Source organism: Phyllostomus hastatus, unplaced genomic scaffold (genome assembly GCF_019186645.2).
Source record: "Phyllostomus hastatus isolate PE091 unplaced genomic scaffold, TTU_PhHast_1.1 phas_scaffold_501, whole genome shotgun sequence".
Classification (NCBI taxonomy): domain Eukaryota; kingdom Metazoa; phylum Chordata; class Mammalia; order Chiroptera; family Phyllostomidae; genus Phyllostomus; species Phyllostomus hastatus.
Genome location: NW_025334033.1, coordinates 16,724,196 through 16,740,378, shown reverse-complemented (window position 1 = coordinate 16,740,378; position 16,183 = coordinate 16,724,196). Strand labels below are relative to the sequence as shown.

Here is a 16,183-nt window from a genome sequence, read left to right as displayed (position 1 = left end):
AATATTTCTTTTAGCAAATGCTTTTATACTTCTTGTTGAGCAATTCCACTTTAAGAGATACTCTGAAAATCATCAAAGAGCATGCAAAAACTTGCCTAAATTTGGACAAGTTTCTGTCTCTATCTGCAGGTAAGTATGCCCAAGAGGTGTCCCAAGGACAGGATCAATCCAGCCCTTTGTGGACAAAAGAATGAACATCTAGATGCTAGGGCCACCTTTCTAAAGCTAGATCTAACACTTCATACTATTATTAGGATAACCTTACTATAAGAAACACCAGCAATGATTTATCACCATTAAAGGGAAATACAAATTATCCCTTAACCAACAACCAAAAGAAATGGCACCAATCCCACTATTATGGAAAAAAAAGTAAGGCCATTTCAAAGAAAAAGAAAAGAACTTTTTTTTTAAACTCCTATTAAGTCAATTTAAATGAGGCAAGGATATTCTGCCACCAGTAAGCAAAATAAAACTCTCAATTTTAATTCTAGAGTGGCTTCTCTATCAGACAAGAAATCTATGGGCAGTATTTTGCTACTATTTATTTTCTGGTAGCAGACAAAACTGTGTCTAAGAAGAGGTGGAACCACTTACACAAAATTCTTCCCATTGCTTTAACCTAGCCTCCATGTTCTTCTTTTGCCTACTTCTGGTGCAGTTGAAAAGCAACCATTTTCCCCAGCAACACTTATCAGTTAGTCATCAGTTCTCTTCCTTCATTTACACCCCTCCCTACCATCCTATGGCTTCAGCAAAGTGAAAGAAGGCATCTGCTGAAAGGATTAAAGGCAAAATAATAATACAAATGGAAGCAATCAGCTTTATTTTTGCAAACTGGTATCTTTAATATGGCTACAATAGCAATGATATATTAAAAACAGTCACATAATAACTACAGATAAATTCCCAGAAGTGGAATCATTGCATCATAAGGAAGTGGAAGTTTCATTTCTAATTTTTTGAGGTAACTCCATACTGCTTTCCACAGTGGTTGCATCAATCAGCATTCCAACCAACAGTGCATGAGGGTTCCCCTTTCTCCACATCCTTACCAGCACTGGCTGGATGTTGACTTCTTGATGGTAGCCATTCTAACAGATGTGAGGTGATATTTCATTGGGCTTTTAAGTGGCCTTTCTCTGATAATTAGTGACATTGAGCATCTTTTCACATGCCTATGGCCATCTATATATGTCCTCTTTGGAGAAGAGTCTATTCAGGTCTGTTGTCAATTTTTAAATTGGATTGTTTTTTTGTGTGTGTGTTGAGCTGTATAAGTTTTTTATATATTTTGAAAATTAACCCCTTATCTGATGTATCATTGGTAAACATGTTATCCCATTTAGTGGGTTGTCTTTTCAGTTTGTTGATTTTCTTTGCCGTGCAAAAACTTTTTAGTTTGTAACTAAAACTCTGTAGTCCCATTTATTTTTTCTTTTGTTTCCCTTGCCTGAGGAAATATATCAGAAAAAATATTCCTAGAAGAAATGTCTGAGATTTCACTGCTTATGTTTTCTTCTAATATTTTTGAGTTTTAGTCCTGTGTACGGTGTAAGAAGGTGGTCTAGTTTTTTTTTGGCATGTATCTGTCCAATTTTCCTAATGCCATTTACTGAATAGACTATCTTTACCCCATTGTATGTTTCTGCCTTCTTTGTCAAATATTAATTGACTTTAAGGCATGGGTTTCTTTCTGAGCTCTCTATTCTGCTCAATTGGTCTATATGTCTGCTTGTATGCCAGTACCACGCTGTTTGGATTACTACGGCTTTGTAGTATAGTTTGATATTAGGTAGCAAGATTTCTCCAACTTTGTTTTTCTTTCTCAAGACTGCTGTTGCTATTTGGGGTCTTTTGTGGTTCCATACACATTTTTGAAGTATTTGTTCTAGTTCTGTGAAATGTATCATTGGTATCTTGACAGGAATTGCTTAAATCTATAGATTGCTTTGGGTAGTATGAATATTTTAATGATGTTGACTTTTCCTATGAACATGTTCCTCCATGAACATGGTATATGATATCACTTACTTGTATCTTCTTCAATTTCTTTCTTCCATGTCTTAGAATGTTCTGAGTATAGGTCTTTTATATCCTTGGTTAAATTTATTCCTAGCTACTTTATTATTTTTGAAGCAATTATGAATGGGACTGTTTTCTTAGTTTCCCTTTCGGATAGTTCATTATCGATGTATAAAATCAACCGATTTCTGGATATTAATTTTGTGTCCTGCTACATTACTGAATTCATTTAACAGTTCAAGTAGTTTTTTGGTGGAATCTTTAGGGTTCTCTACATATATTATCATGTCATCTGCAAATAATGACAGTTTTACTTCCTCCTTTCTAATTTAGATGCCTTCTTATTTTGCTGGTCTGATGGCTACGGTTAGGACTTCCAGTATGTGTTGTGTAAGAGTGATGAAAACAGACATCTCTTCTTATCCCCAATCTTAAGGGAAATGCTTGCAGGTTTTGCCCATTGAGTACAATGATGGCTGTGCATTTGTCATATATAGACTTTATTAGTTGAGGTATGTTCCCTCAATTGACATTTTGCTGGAGTTTTTATCATAAATGGGTATTGGATATAACCACCCCTATGTCCATTGAAGTATTATTTACAATAGCCAAGATGTGGAAGCAGCCCAAGTGTCCATCAGTAGATAATGGATAAAAAAATATACAATGGACTACTACTTGGCTGTAAAAAAAGAAGGAACTCTTACCCTTTGCAACAGCATAGATAGACCTGGAGAGCATTATGTTAAGTGAAATGAGCCAGTCAGAAACAAACAAGTACCATATGATTTCACTCTTATGTGGAATCTAATGAACAAAATGAAATAATAAACTAAACAATGATAGACTCATAGATAGAGAGCAGGCAGACAGCTATCGGGGGGCAGTGGTAAAGAAATTGAGCAAGAAAGAAAAAAAAAGAGAGAAAACTCATGGACATGGACAACACTGTGGTAACTGCCAAGGGGAAGGAGAGGTGGAGGGAGGTGGAGGAGGGCATAGTGGGACTAAATAGTGACAGACGGAGGGGACTTGACTTGGGGTGGGGAATACACAATACAGTATATAAATGATTTTTTGTAGAATTGTGCTCCTGAAACCTATAATTTTGTTAACAAGTGTCACCCCAATAAATTCACTAAAAAAAAAAAACCCTTTAAACTTTTCACATTAAAGAAAGTGACTAAACCTTGAATTTTGAAAAAGTACAGTAACAGTCATATTTTTTTATTTAATGCATAAATAAATGAAACTTTTATTTGACCTGGCAATGATTTATCGTAACAAACTGATCATGAGTCTGTATGTTGCTATAAATTTGTACTACAAGGCAAATTAAAATTAAGAATGTGTATATAGCCCTGGCTGGTGTGGCTCAGTGGACTGCCAACCCGCAAACCAAAGAGTCATTGGTTAGATTAGATTCCCAGTGAGGGCACATGCCTGGGTTGTGGGTCAGGTCCCTACCTGAGGGTGCACGAGAAGCAATCACACATGGATATTTCCTTCCTTCTTTTGCCCTTCCTTCCCCTCTCTCTAAAAATAAATAAAATCTTAAAAAAAAACAAAAAAAAAAAAGAATGTATATACTGTGTGTATCCACATATGTTTGCAAAAAATGAAATTAAATCTTCAGTTTGCTTTTATTATCTGCATAGGAGTTTGAACTTGATGCTACATAATGTTACCTAAATTACAGTATGGTTAAAACTTTTAGAGGAGATAATTCCATTCTGCAAAAATAACTTAGTAAATAAAAGTGTATAAATGAAAGGTACCTGCTGTTCCTTGAAATCAGGCCTTTTTTTGATAAGATTATAAACAGTCACGTATTTCATATATAGTACGTAGGCCCTTTCCTCATCGCGATCTGTTCTGCTTTCTTCAGCTGTCTTGAAGATCTTCACGGCACTCTGTACATAACTTAAAATTAGAGAAAAAAATAAAACACGACATCTGGAGTAAAAATCATGTGTAAAGTCCACAGAAAATGTTGATAAAATAAATTTTGTAATTTAGGCTGCACTATTTCAGAACTGATACTAAGTTAATGAAAGTTGGGATGCACCTGAAAATTTCCCTTATGATGCAAGTAAATACATGTGTTTCATAATAGTTTATATACCACAAACTGTTCAAAATGCATTCTGAGTCCAGTTTTAAAAGACTTGCTACAACAGATAATTCTGAAGCAAGTGGTCCTCAGGCACCCATGTAATAGTCACACACTCTATAATTAAAGAACATAGCATTTGTTTTGAAGTGAGGGAGCTAAAATCTTTATTATTTTAATGTTAAAACAAATATTTTCAGTTCTCCTTGCTTTTTCTAACCATAAAGTACAGTTCTCCCCATCTAAAAATCCAAGAAATTAGGGAAAGGAAAGGGAACATGAGTTCAATCTTTTTATTTGGTTAAGGTTTTCTACAAAATGGCTGAACTGCACTCTGACTCACTGGTCCTGGAAGAAAAAGAGACTTAAACATCCAAAATTATATGATCTTAAAATTTCACTTCAGCAAAATAATTTGAGGATTCTGTGGCATTCCCTTTAAGGATATGTTCCTGGTTTGACAGAGCAAATTAATAAAATAGGTGTTTCTGCCAAGAATAATTCATACACTTAGGACTAAAGTTTTGGCAACCAAGTTATAGTGCCGATGCCTACATACAACCTGCTTTATCAATAATCATGTATACAAAGCAGTGCATTTCGTTTACTATATTTTTCAAACTGTGCTCCAAGATTGAGACATGGGTTAATGATAAAGTTGGTCAGGCCAAGGATCTAGGGCACCACTCAGAAAAAGGGACAAAGTGGTATTTAGGACCAAGTATGTCCCACACAAGAATCATTTCATCAGTGTGTGTGCCCTGCCTCATGTTGCATCATAGTCCTAGGTCAGAGGTACGTCAAACTAAAAAAAAATAGTAAGGATATTCTCCAGAAGAGCTCAGGAGTGGGTTCATTTGGGATCAAACATATCTTTTACAGGGTTCCATTTATCTCTAGCCAAGGGAACATCTATTTTCCCTAATTTCTAACATGTGCTTGCTCCAAGCCTGGGGTGTATGGCTAGCTAGACACACCTTTCTTTCTAAAACTCCCTTCGCAGCTCTGTATTACATAGATCAATAGCTTGAAAGTTCATGTCAAATTAACACTTTGCTGAATACTGGATAAAAAAATATATCTCCCCTTTTTATCAAAGAAAGACTATGCTAAGACCATCTCTTATATGTGAAATACACAAGGATAAACATTTTTAATTAAGAAGTATTTTTATACTGTTTCATAAAAAGATATTAACCGTGGCTGAATGATCTTTGCAGAAACCTAATAGTCTTTACCTCTTAAAAACTTATGATCTACACATTGTCCATAAAACAGATTAATATGCATATTAGAAAAATATATATGTATTCTGCCAAGATAAAGTTAAGAAATTATCTCAGGAGGTCTTACTTTATTTATGAGATGATGCTATTGTTCAAATAAACTTTACATTTACTACTCACTTAACTGATTTAAGAACATGGAAATGAACTAAAAATTAATATATGACTCAGTTAAACTAGCAATGGACACATACTTCTTAGTGCTTATTTTTTCTGGTTTAACTTCTGTCTTCTTATTGAGGTCTTTTAGTGAAGTACTGAGGTAGAGTTCTTTAGGAACTGAAGCCACGGCCGGCATGGTGGATAATCTTTACTCTTCCACTTTCACAATGGATGGTGTACTTCATTAAAAGTACTTCTTTTCTGAAACAAAATGAACACAAATAATTCCACTAGTTTTTCTCGTTAACAATAAAATAAGTGAGCAGATAAAACTGCTAACCTGTTTCCTTTGCTAACAGAGTTAAATTATCTTGAATATATCTATTCTAGGAGTTCAAGATATACAGGGTATCAATAAACAATTTCATTTCCCCCCCAAATTTTCATTAACTAAATGAATTACTATTTGTACCATTTTCCCTTAAGAATCAGGAATTGCTCCTGTCAAAGGAACTAATAATAAGAGCTTTTATGTTTTTTCTTTTGTTAAATTGACATTAATGCATATAGAGCACAAATAGAAGGAAGTTTCATTTAGAAATATTTCTCTTTCTCATTCATATCAACTTATAAAAGGAAACAAGCAATGGGGGGGGCGGTGATAGGTAGGCAGGGCCACTCTATATGTAGCTAAGGACATCTGAACATGTTTCTGGCAGAATACAACGAAGTACTTTGGTTTACTCTGTGAAGGTCTTTGATGTTGCATGACATTTTTCATTTCCACATCTGCTTTGCTAAGTTCTGACTAGGGGGATGGAGGAGGTAGTAAAAATAGGAAAACAAGAGGCTAGGTGTGTACCAATTACACTGTGTGTGTGTGTGTCATATGCAGGGATCATGCTCAGATGGGGCAGAGCAGGGGAGTGCACCGAATGGGGGAGTCTTGGTGTAAGATCATAAACGTCACCAAATGAAAACTTCAGGGATCCAATTAAATTTATATGAGGTCTTCAGTTGTGAAGAACTACAGTTTGAATAAATATCCACTTTAATATGTTTAAAGATTATGACTTTTTTCTATCACTTATTTCCACTGTCTCAATGCCTTTGATGCTATCAGTTCATTATTATGAGATGAACAGATATCAATGATATTGCTTAAAGGTACAGATATTGCTTAAAGGTACAAATGAGGTAAACCTACGAAGAAAAACAGAAAATAATAAACATAAAATTCTACATCTGGGGAGGCAAAGGATGTAATCAGAGGCCTATACAAGCAGCATTGGCAGTGTCAGGAAAGGTTTATTTTTCAAGTTGGGTAGTACACTGGCAGGTGAGCACAGGTGACCATTTTATTATCGTGCTTTATAGCACATAAATAAGTATATAATGTCCTTAACATATATTTCATAAAAAATTTTTTAAAAAGCCATAAGTATAACAATATAAGTATAAATAAAAATATGCAATTGTATACAAATATGAAAATAACCACAGAAATGTAAAAGTTACAGGTGAAAGAAACAAATGCAAAATATGACTTTTAAATAATGATTTAAAATGATTTATTGGAAGAGCCTCATACACACACACATCTTTGTGGAATACAGTTTTCATACAACAGTGGTGTGAGTAGAAGCAAGAGCACAAGCATTAAGGAATAAAGAAATGGAAGTAGATTGCAGATAACTTTAAAAAGGGCAATAAAGGAGAGAATGATGGGATTGAACAGAGTGGTATTCCAGAAACATGATTTCTACTGAAACATAAGCACCAGCAGTTGAGGAATAATACCTTTGACTAAGAGAAGGTAAGGTCAAGAAAGTAACTTTTTGGGAAGGTATTTAAGGAACCTGAGCCCTTAGCAATACCACAGCAGACAATACTGTGGCAGAAGGCAGGGGATGCTGGGGCTTGGACTGTTAATGAGGGCTGGGAGACGGTAAGAAGGTAACAGTAAGAGTTATCCCTGACTTTTCTGCTTGCAACAGCTCAGCTAGGATCTTAAGCTTACTCAACCACAGAAAGCCAACATTTGCATAGGCCAGCTCGTCGAATGTAATTCCCAAAAAGCCCAATCATTTTTTTTTATTGGTGACACTACTAAGTGTACTAAGATAAGGACTAAAGCCAAAGTTAAGCAGAGTATCCAAGTACCAGTCTGATATTATCTTTTTTCCGATTCTATTCTACATCTGGGTCATAAGTACTCCTGGTCCAACCACAGAATATATGTTCACAAAGTCAGGTAGAGTCTATTTTGTTGATTCAGAACCATTAAGGTTTCTTGGCTGTGAAAAGAAAGCTACTGATTTGAACCTTCTAAAGTGAAGGTCTAGAATATGTTTTTAGTTGAATCCGTTTCTCATGATTACCTTTAAAGCTTGGATCATTAAAAGACAAAGTATATAAAAACTAAAAATGCTACCTAGGCAACTTATCATAAATTAGCTATTTCAAAGTTAAATTCAATCATTCACAGATATTCTGCTGTATGGAAGACACTGTTTCTAGGAACTCAAAGATCAGATGTGACGACGTGCTTCCTCACAAAGTTTGTTTGTTTAGGGGCATTTTATTAAAAGGTTTTATACATTTATTTTTAGAGAGAGGGGAAGGGAGGAAGAGAGGGAGAGAAACATTGATGTGAGAGAGAAACATAAATCAAGTGCCTCTCGCATGCACCCCAACCAGGAACCAAACCTGCAACCCAGGCATGTGCCCTGACTGGGGACCAAACCAGGGACATTTTGCTTTGTAGGACCATGCCCAGCCAATTGAGCCACACCAAGTCAGGCTTCCTCACAAAACTAATGTGAAAGAGAAAATTGTAAGCAGCAGTAGTACAAAATAGTATGATACCAAATTATAAAGAGTTACAAGTAATGTACAATAAGAAAATTAAGAGGGAAAATTAAGTATGAGTAGAGGGATCTTGGGAGGCATCATGGGAGGAAAAAACATTTATGTGTCTTGGTGGGAAAAAAAATCAAGAACATAGTATGAAGAATGAACAAGCATCTACTAAACACTAAAGCCCAAAAGTATGGTCTAGGAACAGGTAACAGAAGGCCTTGAGTGTCACAATAAAGGATTTATTTTATTTTCTAAAAGTAACAGCCAAAGCAGGGTTCTAAGAAATGAGTTATGTGATCCAAACTGACAACAGTGCACAGGCTTTAAAAGACTGAAGAAAAGGAAGACACTAGTTACCTATCAGAATGATCCTAAGGAAAGATGATGAGGGTCAGAACTAGGGCAACAGAGATGGAATAAAGGTGGCAGATACAACAGACACTGCAAAAGTAGAATGACAAGACTTGGCAAATGATTAGACACATGGAGGGAAAGTACAGGGATAAGATTATGATGACATCAAAGTTTCTAGTGAGGGTTTCTAGGAGAAAGATCGTGCTTTTTTAAAGTTACCGTTTCTGTACTTATTCAGTTCTTGAGAACTGAAATAAGTACATTTCCCTGATAATGTCATCAAAGGACCACGCTTGTTTCCATTTTCATTCACAAAATTGTTATACTGTCAAATAGGATGCCAAGTGTTAAAAAATACAGCACGGTCTTTTTTTAAAAGATTGATTGATTGATTTTCAGAGAGAGGGGGCTGAGTGGAAAAAAGGGGTTAGCAAAAAATAAAAATAAAAAACAAAACAAAACTCACAGACACAGACAATAAACAGTATGGTGATTACTAGAGGGAAAGGAGGATGGGGGGAGGTAGAAGAGGGTAAAGCGGGGATAAATGGTGATGAAGGGAGACTTGACTTTGGGTAGTGAATTGTTTTAAAACAATTCTAAAGTATTAAGAAGGCTCAAACCTTTCAAGAAATAATCATTGCTAAAAGTTCTGGTATTTTCTGAGCACCTACTATGTGTCTAGTACTGTGCTAAATGCCTGAGAGCAGTGTTTCTAAAAAATCCGTTTAGAGCCTGGGCTGGGTGGCCCGCTTGGTTGGCACATCAAATGTAGACCAAAAGGTTGAGGTTCCATCCCTAGTCAGGGCACAGACCTAGGCTGCGGGTTTCATCCCCAGTTGGGGTGTGTATGGAAGACAACCAACAGATTTTTCTCTTTAACATAGACGTTTCTCTTTCTCTCTCTCAAATCGATAAACATATCCTTGGGTGAGGATTTACTTTAAAAAATTAAAATCCATTTAGAAGGTCACAATCAACTTTTAAAAATATAAAAGTGAAGGGAACATATGAGAGCATGTTATACACAGTGAAGTAGTATTCATGAAACTTTAGTTTTGGTTATGTGCATGTATGTATATTTATAGAAAACACTGGGTTAAAATGTAAGATGTATTTCTCACTATAATAGGTTATAATCGAAAAAGTGTAAAAATCCTGCAGAGCAATGCTACTCTAGAGTGTGGTCTATAGGCTAGTGCAGGTTGGGAAATTTTTTGTTACCAGACTGTGATAAAATACAAAGTGTATGACAGAATGTTAAACACACAGAACTTTTCATATGAAGAAATGATTACATTTTAGCACAAGCTGCAAGCCTGTAACAGAAACTGGCTACTTTGAGTAACACTGCTCTATGGAATAAAGAGGGTATCATGGGGCTTCTGATCATAAATATCTCAGTTTAGTTACCAAAACCAAGCCAGTACTCACTAAGTAAAAGACAACATATATTAGTATGTGACTCCAGTACCTAGGAAGTCAGAAGGAGAAATTCTATGTAGCTTGTGTGGGGTAAGGGAGGAGGCTTCTTCCAATCCAGAGTGTACTCTCCTCTTTTGTGCTGGTCCCTCACCCTTCCAAATTTAAATTTCACCTCTTCCATCCTTGATTGTCCCAGTTTTTGGAGTTCCTTTTTTGGTCTAAATTCTATAGTTCTTGATATCTATATAATTTCTTTAGCACAGCATATGGACCAAATGACAATTAAGAGTATGCTTTAAGGCCCTCATACCTCATAAGCACACAGAGCTCATGATGATGTGATAAGATAAAGTCAGAAACTGGCCCAGAGGAGAAGACATAACTATGAACTCCATGAGAAATGAGGGCATTCTATCAGAGGAAACCCACAAAAATAAAGTCACAAAAATGAGAAATTAGTATGGGAAGGCAACAAGAAAAATAAGGAATACTACAGGGATTATTGGGAAATGATCAACTTAATCAAGGGACCATACCTTCTCTGACACGTACCATCTGTAGCACCTATCCAGTAGTCCTTACAGTCAACACTTAACTGTTGGCCAACAATAAATTATACTAGGTAAGGAGATGAAATCACATTATGGAGGATTTCTGAAGCCACGCAGATTGTTTCTATTTAATTTAGCAGGCAATGAAAAGCCAGTTCTTGAAGAGAAAAAATGGTATCTCAGAGTGGATCAAAGTGAGGATATGCAAGATGGAACTGAAGGAAACAAGAACAAGGAAATACATAATACTTTGGTAAAGAATAACCAGCAGGCCACTGTAAAAAAAGAACATGAAAAGGCAGAAGCATGCTGATGGCAGACTGACTGAAACAGGATAGTTTTCTTACTAGCGTACACACACACACTTTCTACCCTGAGAAACGTGAAGAATGGTAGTGCTGTTAACAAAAAGTGAGATTTAAAAAACTAAATTTACAGCAGCATTTGGATTGGATAAAACTTTGCTGTTGGGAGATTGTGCTGTGCAATGTGGGATGTTTAGCAAATCTCTGGCCTTTACTCAGTAGATGCCAGCAGTATCAACCAAAAAATGTCTCCAGACATTGTCAAATGTCCCCAGGGGAGTAAAATTATGCCCAAATAAAACCACCAATTTACAAGAAATTCTGAACAAGCTAAGTGTATGCAAAAGGTACAAAAATTTACAAAAAGGTGGAAATGTAAATATAAAATTCCAGATAAACTCTACAGAGAGACAAGACATATAATATCAACTATTAAGGCATCAAAGTTAATTTTTAAAAAAGATTTAATTTATTTATTTTTAGAGAGAGGAAAAGGAAGGGAGATCTAGAGAGGGGAGAAACATCAATGTGTGGTTGCCTCTCACATACTCCCTACTGGGGACCTGGCCTGCAACCCAGGCATGTGCCCTGACTGAAAATCCAACCGGCCACCCTTTACTTCACAGTAGGCACTCAATCCACTGAGCTGCACCAGCCAGGGCTCAATGTTAATTTTGATAATCCCTATTGTTTTGGGAGATAAAGTATTGACACTGATGTGATAATGTTATCTAGGATGTGATTTAAAAGAACCCTATTTTTTTCACTTTCATGTATTTTATTAAACTTTTGATAAGTTTTTAAAACACAGACATAATTTATACTAGTAGCTAAAATCTAGAACTAGAATCACCAAGGAAATGAGATTTTGTTTCTTTGCAGGTAAGATACTTAAAGGGCTCAGAATTTGGGAGGAGAAAAGGGCTCCGGAAGAAAGAAACTAGAAGGAAAACCAGGCAAATGCAGTATCATTAAAACCAAATAAAGCAAGAATTTCAAAGAACTTTTATGAAGTACTTACAATGCTTAAAGAAAAGAAAAGTAAAAGAACCAGCATTTGTTCTGAAGATTGGCTATATAAAATGGCTTCAATGGGATACCTACACCTACTCAAGGTACAGTGATGGGAGCTACAGGGGATACAAAAAATATACCTCCTAAAAAAGTTTCTACCTCTTAAAAAATAGTTTTTACCTTTTAAGATGAAAGATAAGTACACACTGATAACACAAAGCTAAATACCATAATAATATAGGGACTAACAAACCATGACAAAATCTGTTGGTTTTATTAGGGACCATTGTTAGAAAAAACAGAAGGGTAACTGTTTTGTAGAATAGATGTCTATCTACATTTATAACCTTAACCCATTTCCTATATCCTCTCCCTCTTTAATATCCTTAATTATTTTAACAGATTGCAAAATAGATAAATAGGGCTTAAATCACAATTTCTGAGCACAGGACTTGCAGAGACATATTTTTATAAAGCTCCTCGGGTAAATTCTAATGTGCAATAAAGACAGAGAACCATAGACATAAAGAATAGATCTAAGCATGTTACTAGAAGCTGTGAAATAATATGAAGATGACCAATAGAGAATGTTGGAAGTAATGCTGTACCAATTTCTGGATCCAGGCTTAAGAGACAGCTTTCACTTTCTGTCTCTTGAGATGCTTGCTCTTGGAATAGCCTCCATACTGAGAAAAGTCCCAGCCACACGAAGAGTCTACATGCAGGCCGTCCAGCTGACATCTCCAGGGAACTCACAGCCAGCATCAACTGCCATCCAAGCAAATCAGCCACTGGGAACATCCAGCCTAGTTGAGCTTTCAGATGACTCTAATCCTAGCTGCATATCTGACTACACGTGCATGAAATCCCAAGTGAGAACCAACCAGCTGAGTCCAGTCAGCCCAAAGAAAGAAGACTTAAATAAATTGTAGTTATAAGCTATTTTGTATGGAAATGATTTGTTATACAGCAATAGGTAATTAGAAGGATAACCAAGATTTTTAAAATTCTTATTTCTAGTATTAGTGGCTCATATTTAATGGACACTTTTTCCCTTCCATCTCCACAAAAGTATATTTTCATGTACACAAGTTCATAAAAAAATATAATGCTACAAATTTTATGGAAAAAATCTTTTGTGCTGGATTTATTTTCCAATTGTGTTATTTTACAAAAGCCTTTTTGGTCCTTTCCTGTTATGTTCACCTTAATAAACAAATACAATGATCATTAATAAAGTTCAAGTAAATATATAAACAATTAAGGTTAGAAAAACAGCTTTAAAATATTTTTCTGTCAGGCATTATTTTCTGGAAGAATAGAATACACACCTAAGTGCAATCACTGCATATTTATGTCATTAATGACAGGTTGTTGTTTACTACTATATGGTCCTTACTAATTTTAAAGATGCACATAATGTGTAATAAGAAAAGGAATACACACTTCAAGGTAGTCACATCAATAAAGATGCAGCACGACCTACATTACCTTTCACATAAACTGGTCCACTACTGTGGAGTCATAAGAAAACTTATCTAAATCCACCATGTAAAACATTCAACAATGAATCTAAAACCGAATTTGGTGAGATGCAAAATCTGCTTACATAGCAAAGTCATAGAGCAAGATTAGAACAGGAACACATCCTTAACAAATACCACTTGACATTTTTAACGGCTGCAGCAGAAAACGTAAAAACTAAGGATGCTTGCAGATTCTGAAAGAGTAGCATCCTGTAGTGCGGCATTCCTTTCATCTGAAACTCACAACTCTTAACAAATATTAAATTCCTCTGGCTCTGCAACACCTCTGTCTCCAAGTAAATCTTTTGTTAGTGATTAACTGACTTGCTTCAAGGTCACAAAATGAACTGGCAGCGCGAAATAAACCCAGAAGTGTAGTCTGCAGTTTCATGCATAAGTGAACATCATTGCGATTCAGAATTCTGATAATTTCCAAGGTGGAGTGGAGGTGAAATTCACTAGTCCTACAACTCTGTACGAGAGGCCAAATTTTAAGAAAGGAAGGCTTTTATCTGGGAGAAGTCAGTTTTAACTCTGATGAGCTTATAGGTCCAGTAAACTCATACTTGGACTTCACTAAAAGCAAGTCTGAGACAAGGCAGGCATTCCGAAACACTCTGAAGGTTTGTAGTAAGGCCTGGGATTGTAGCTCGTTCGCAAAAAATAAGAAAACGGAAACAAGCAGTAGGTCAAATTCGGGTCTGAGTGTACAAGGAGGAGAAGGAATGGTCAAGGCCACCTTGAGACAGAAAAAACAGAATCCACACGAAACTCGCTGGGTAACCCTAGGTGGGCGGCGGGAAAGACTAGAGGTTGGGCTCTTCCTCCAGTGACAGATTCTATGTTCGGGGTGGTCTCACCGGGACACTTGCCCCCCTCGGTGGTCAGGGCTACTCTCCCGGATGACCAGCAACTGATGGGAGAAAAGGGGGTTCACTGCGACGTCTTTCCAGGAAACAAAGGCTAAGACACAGACCCGCACTCACCTTGGCGCCCTGCGGGCTCCATTAACGCCGGCCTCCCCGCCAAAGGCCCATCTTCCATCAACCCCGGGGAGAAATAGACTTCCCTCTCCCGACGGAAGCCAGCCCAGTCCATCCCCCTTTCCCAATTTGCACTGCGTTGCGCTGCGCCCCGTCGCGGGAATGACGTCACGGGGAGGGGCTGCGCGCGCGCCCTTGACTGCCTGTTTCTCCTAGCCCTGCCCCTGCCAATGAGGGCCGCGCTAAGGACTGCGGAAGCGGAGGAGGGTGTTTTGGATGGGTGATGAAGGCAGAGCTGGGACTACGGTAATACGGGGCGACCTCTCATTTGGTCCCTTCCCTAAGCTGCTGAACCCGGCTTTCCTCCCGCGTTGCTCGGTCACCCTGCTGTTTCCAGTATCCTTGGCCTTGTTGCGAAGGAAGATGGGCTGCTTTTGCGTCTGTTAGCTACGTACCGTCTTCCTCAGCTCGGAGAAGTAGGAAACAATTTGAATCCTCTCAAATTCTGGCGAAAAGTTTATCATTTTCTGAAGCCAAGCCTCTGGTCAAATAAGAACGGACATGATCCTAAAGCACATTATATATACACGCTTAATGGCAGTTAAAGGCCCAAACTCAACACGAACAAATCGAGAGGTCAACTTTTTTCCCGTGAAGAAAGGTGATTGGATGCTCTAAATACCTGTCAACAGGAAACTGCTTGCAAGGGGGTTGCTGTCCATGGTCTCTGAATCACCGGGGACAGTCTAGGTGTCTCCTGGATAGGAAAGCTGGGAGGTGAGGTCTAGTAAATGCCTTAAAGTGAAAGTGTGTGCCAGACAGGGGTTCAGTAAAGTTGTAAAATGAAAGCACCTAGTCTAACAGTGCTTAATGTAATCTTTCAATAAATATTAATTTCCTTTCCATCACAATGAAATACTTAAAAAAATATAGTTCTCTTTATACCTAAGCTATACACTGTTCCCCAAAAGACTAAAGACTGATAGTAATATGAAATATATCGTACTGTCTGGAACTACAAACTAGGATGCCTTAGCAAATTCTTCATAACTAAAGCAAAAATGCATCCATCTATCTTTTGAGGGTGCATCTTAGAGAAGGAAGTTGGTGGGTTTTTTTTTTTTTCTGCTGAGCATCTTGATGAATTTGAATATGCAAAGATAACCCAGAGCTGAGTTTGGAGTGGGAACCAAACAAAAACAGAGAATTCGGAGTTCTTTGAAGACAATCTCAGAGACAGGATGCAAGGAATGTGCAGTGATAAAGGGAAGAAGCCATAACAATGAATTAACCAGTGAAAAGGATCTCCTATGATGGGGTGGCAGAAAGGTTTTAGTACAGTACTCTTCAACATTTACCTAAAGTGATTTTTGTTGCTCTGAGGTAATTGTCACAATCCCTCCTCTCCAATAAGTGAAATTCTTCCACTTCCCCAGCACATCAGTCAGGTTTGCTAAAACCCAAATCATTTGCTTGAGGGTTTTTTTTTTTTTATGAAGAAGTTCCACATGGGGGTCAACAGATGCAGGAGAGAAACCAGGCACAAAGTGACAAGATGATTCCCAAATTGAACTCAGGTGGTGAAAGCAGAAAAACAAAACCATTCCTAGGGAATTCAGAGAAATCTGGGGACCAAC

The 16,183-nt window shown here is 37.1% G+C and overlaps 1 protein-coding gene across 4 annotated transcripts in view; it reads right to left on the bottom strand.

The window, feature by feature from the left end:
• Nucleotides 1-14,678, bottom strand: part of USP8 (ubiquitin specific peptidase 8) — a 46,990-nt gene extending 32,312 nt beyond the window's left edge. For all 4 annotated transcript variants that reach the window (XM_045822709.1, XM_045822711.1, XM_045822710.1 and 1 more), the window contains exons 1-3: nucleotides 14,550-14,678; nucleotides 5,619-5,787; nucleotides 3,804-3,948 (exon numbers count right to left, since the gene is read on the bottom strand). In XM_045822709.1, the coding sequence (XP_045678665.1) occupies nucleotides 3,804-3,948; nucleotides 5,619-5,722 (249 nt within the window). In that variant the 5' untranslated portion in view covers nucleotides 5,723-5,787; nucleotides 14,550-14,678. The remainder of the gene's footprint in view (nucleotides 1-3,803; nucleotides 3,949-5,618; nucleotides 5,788-14,549) is intronic.
• Between the last annotated feature and the right edge of the window lie 1,505 nt (nucleotides 14,679-16,183).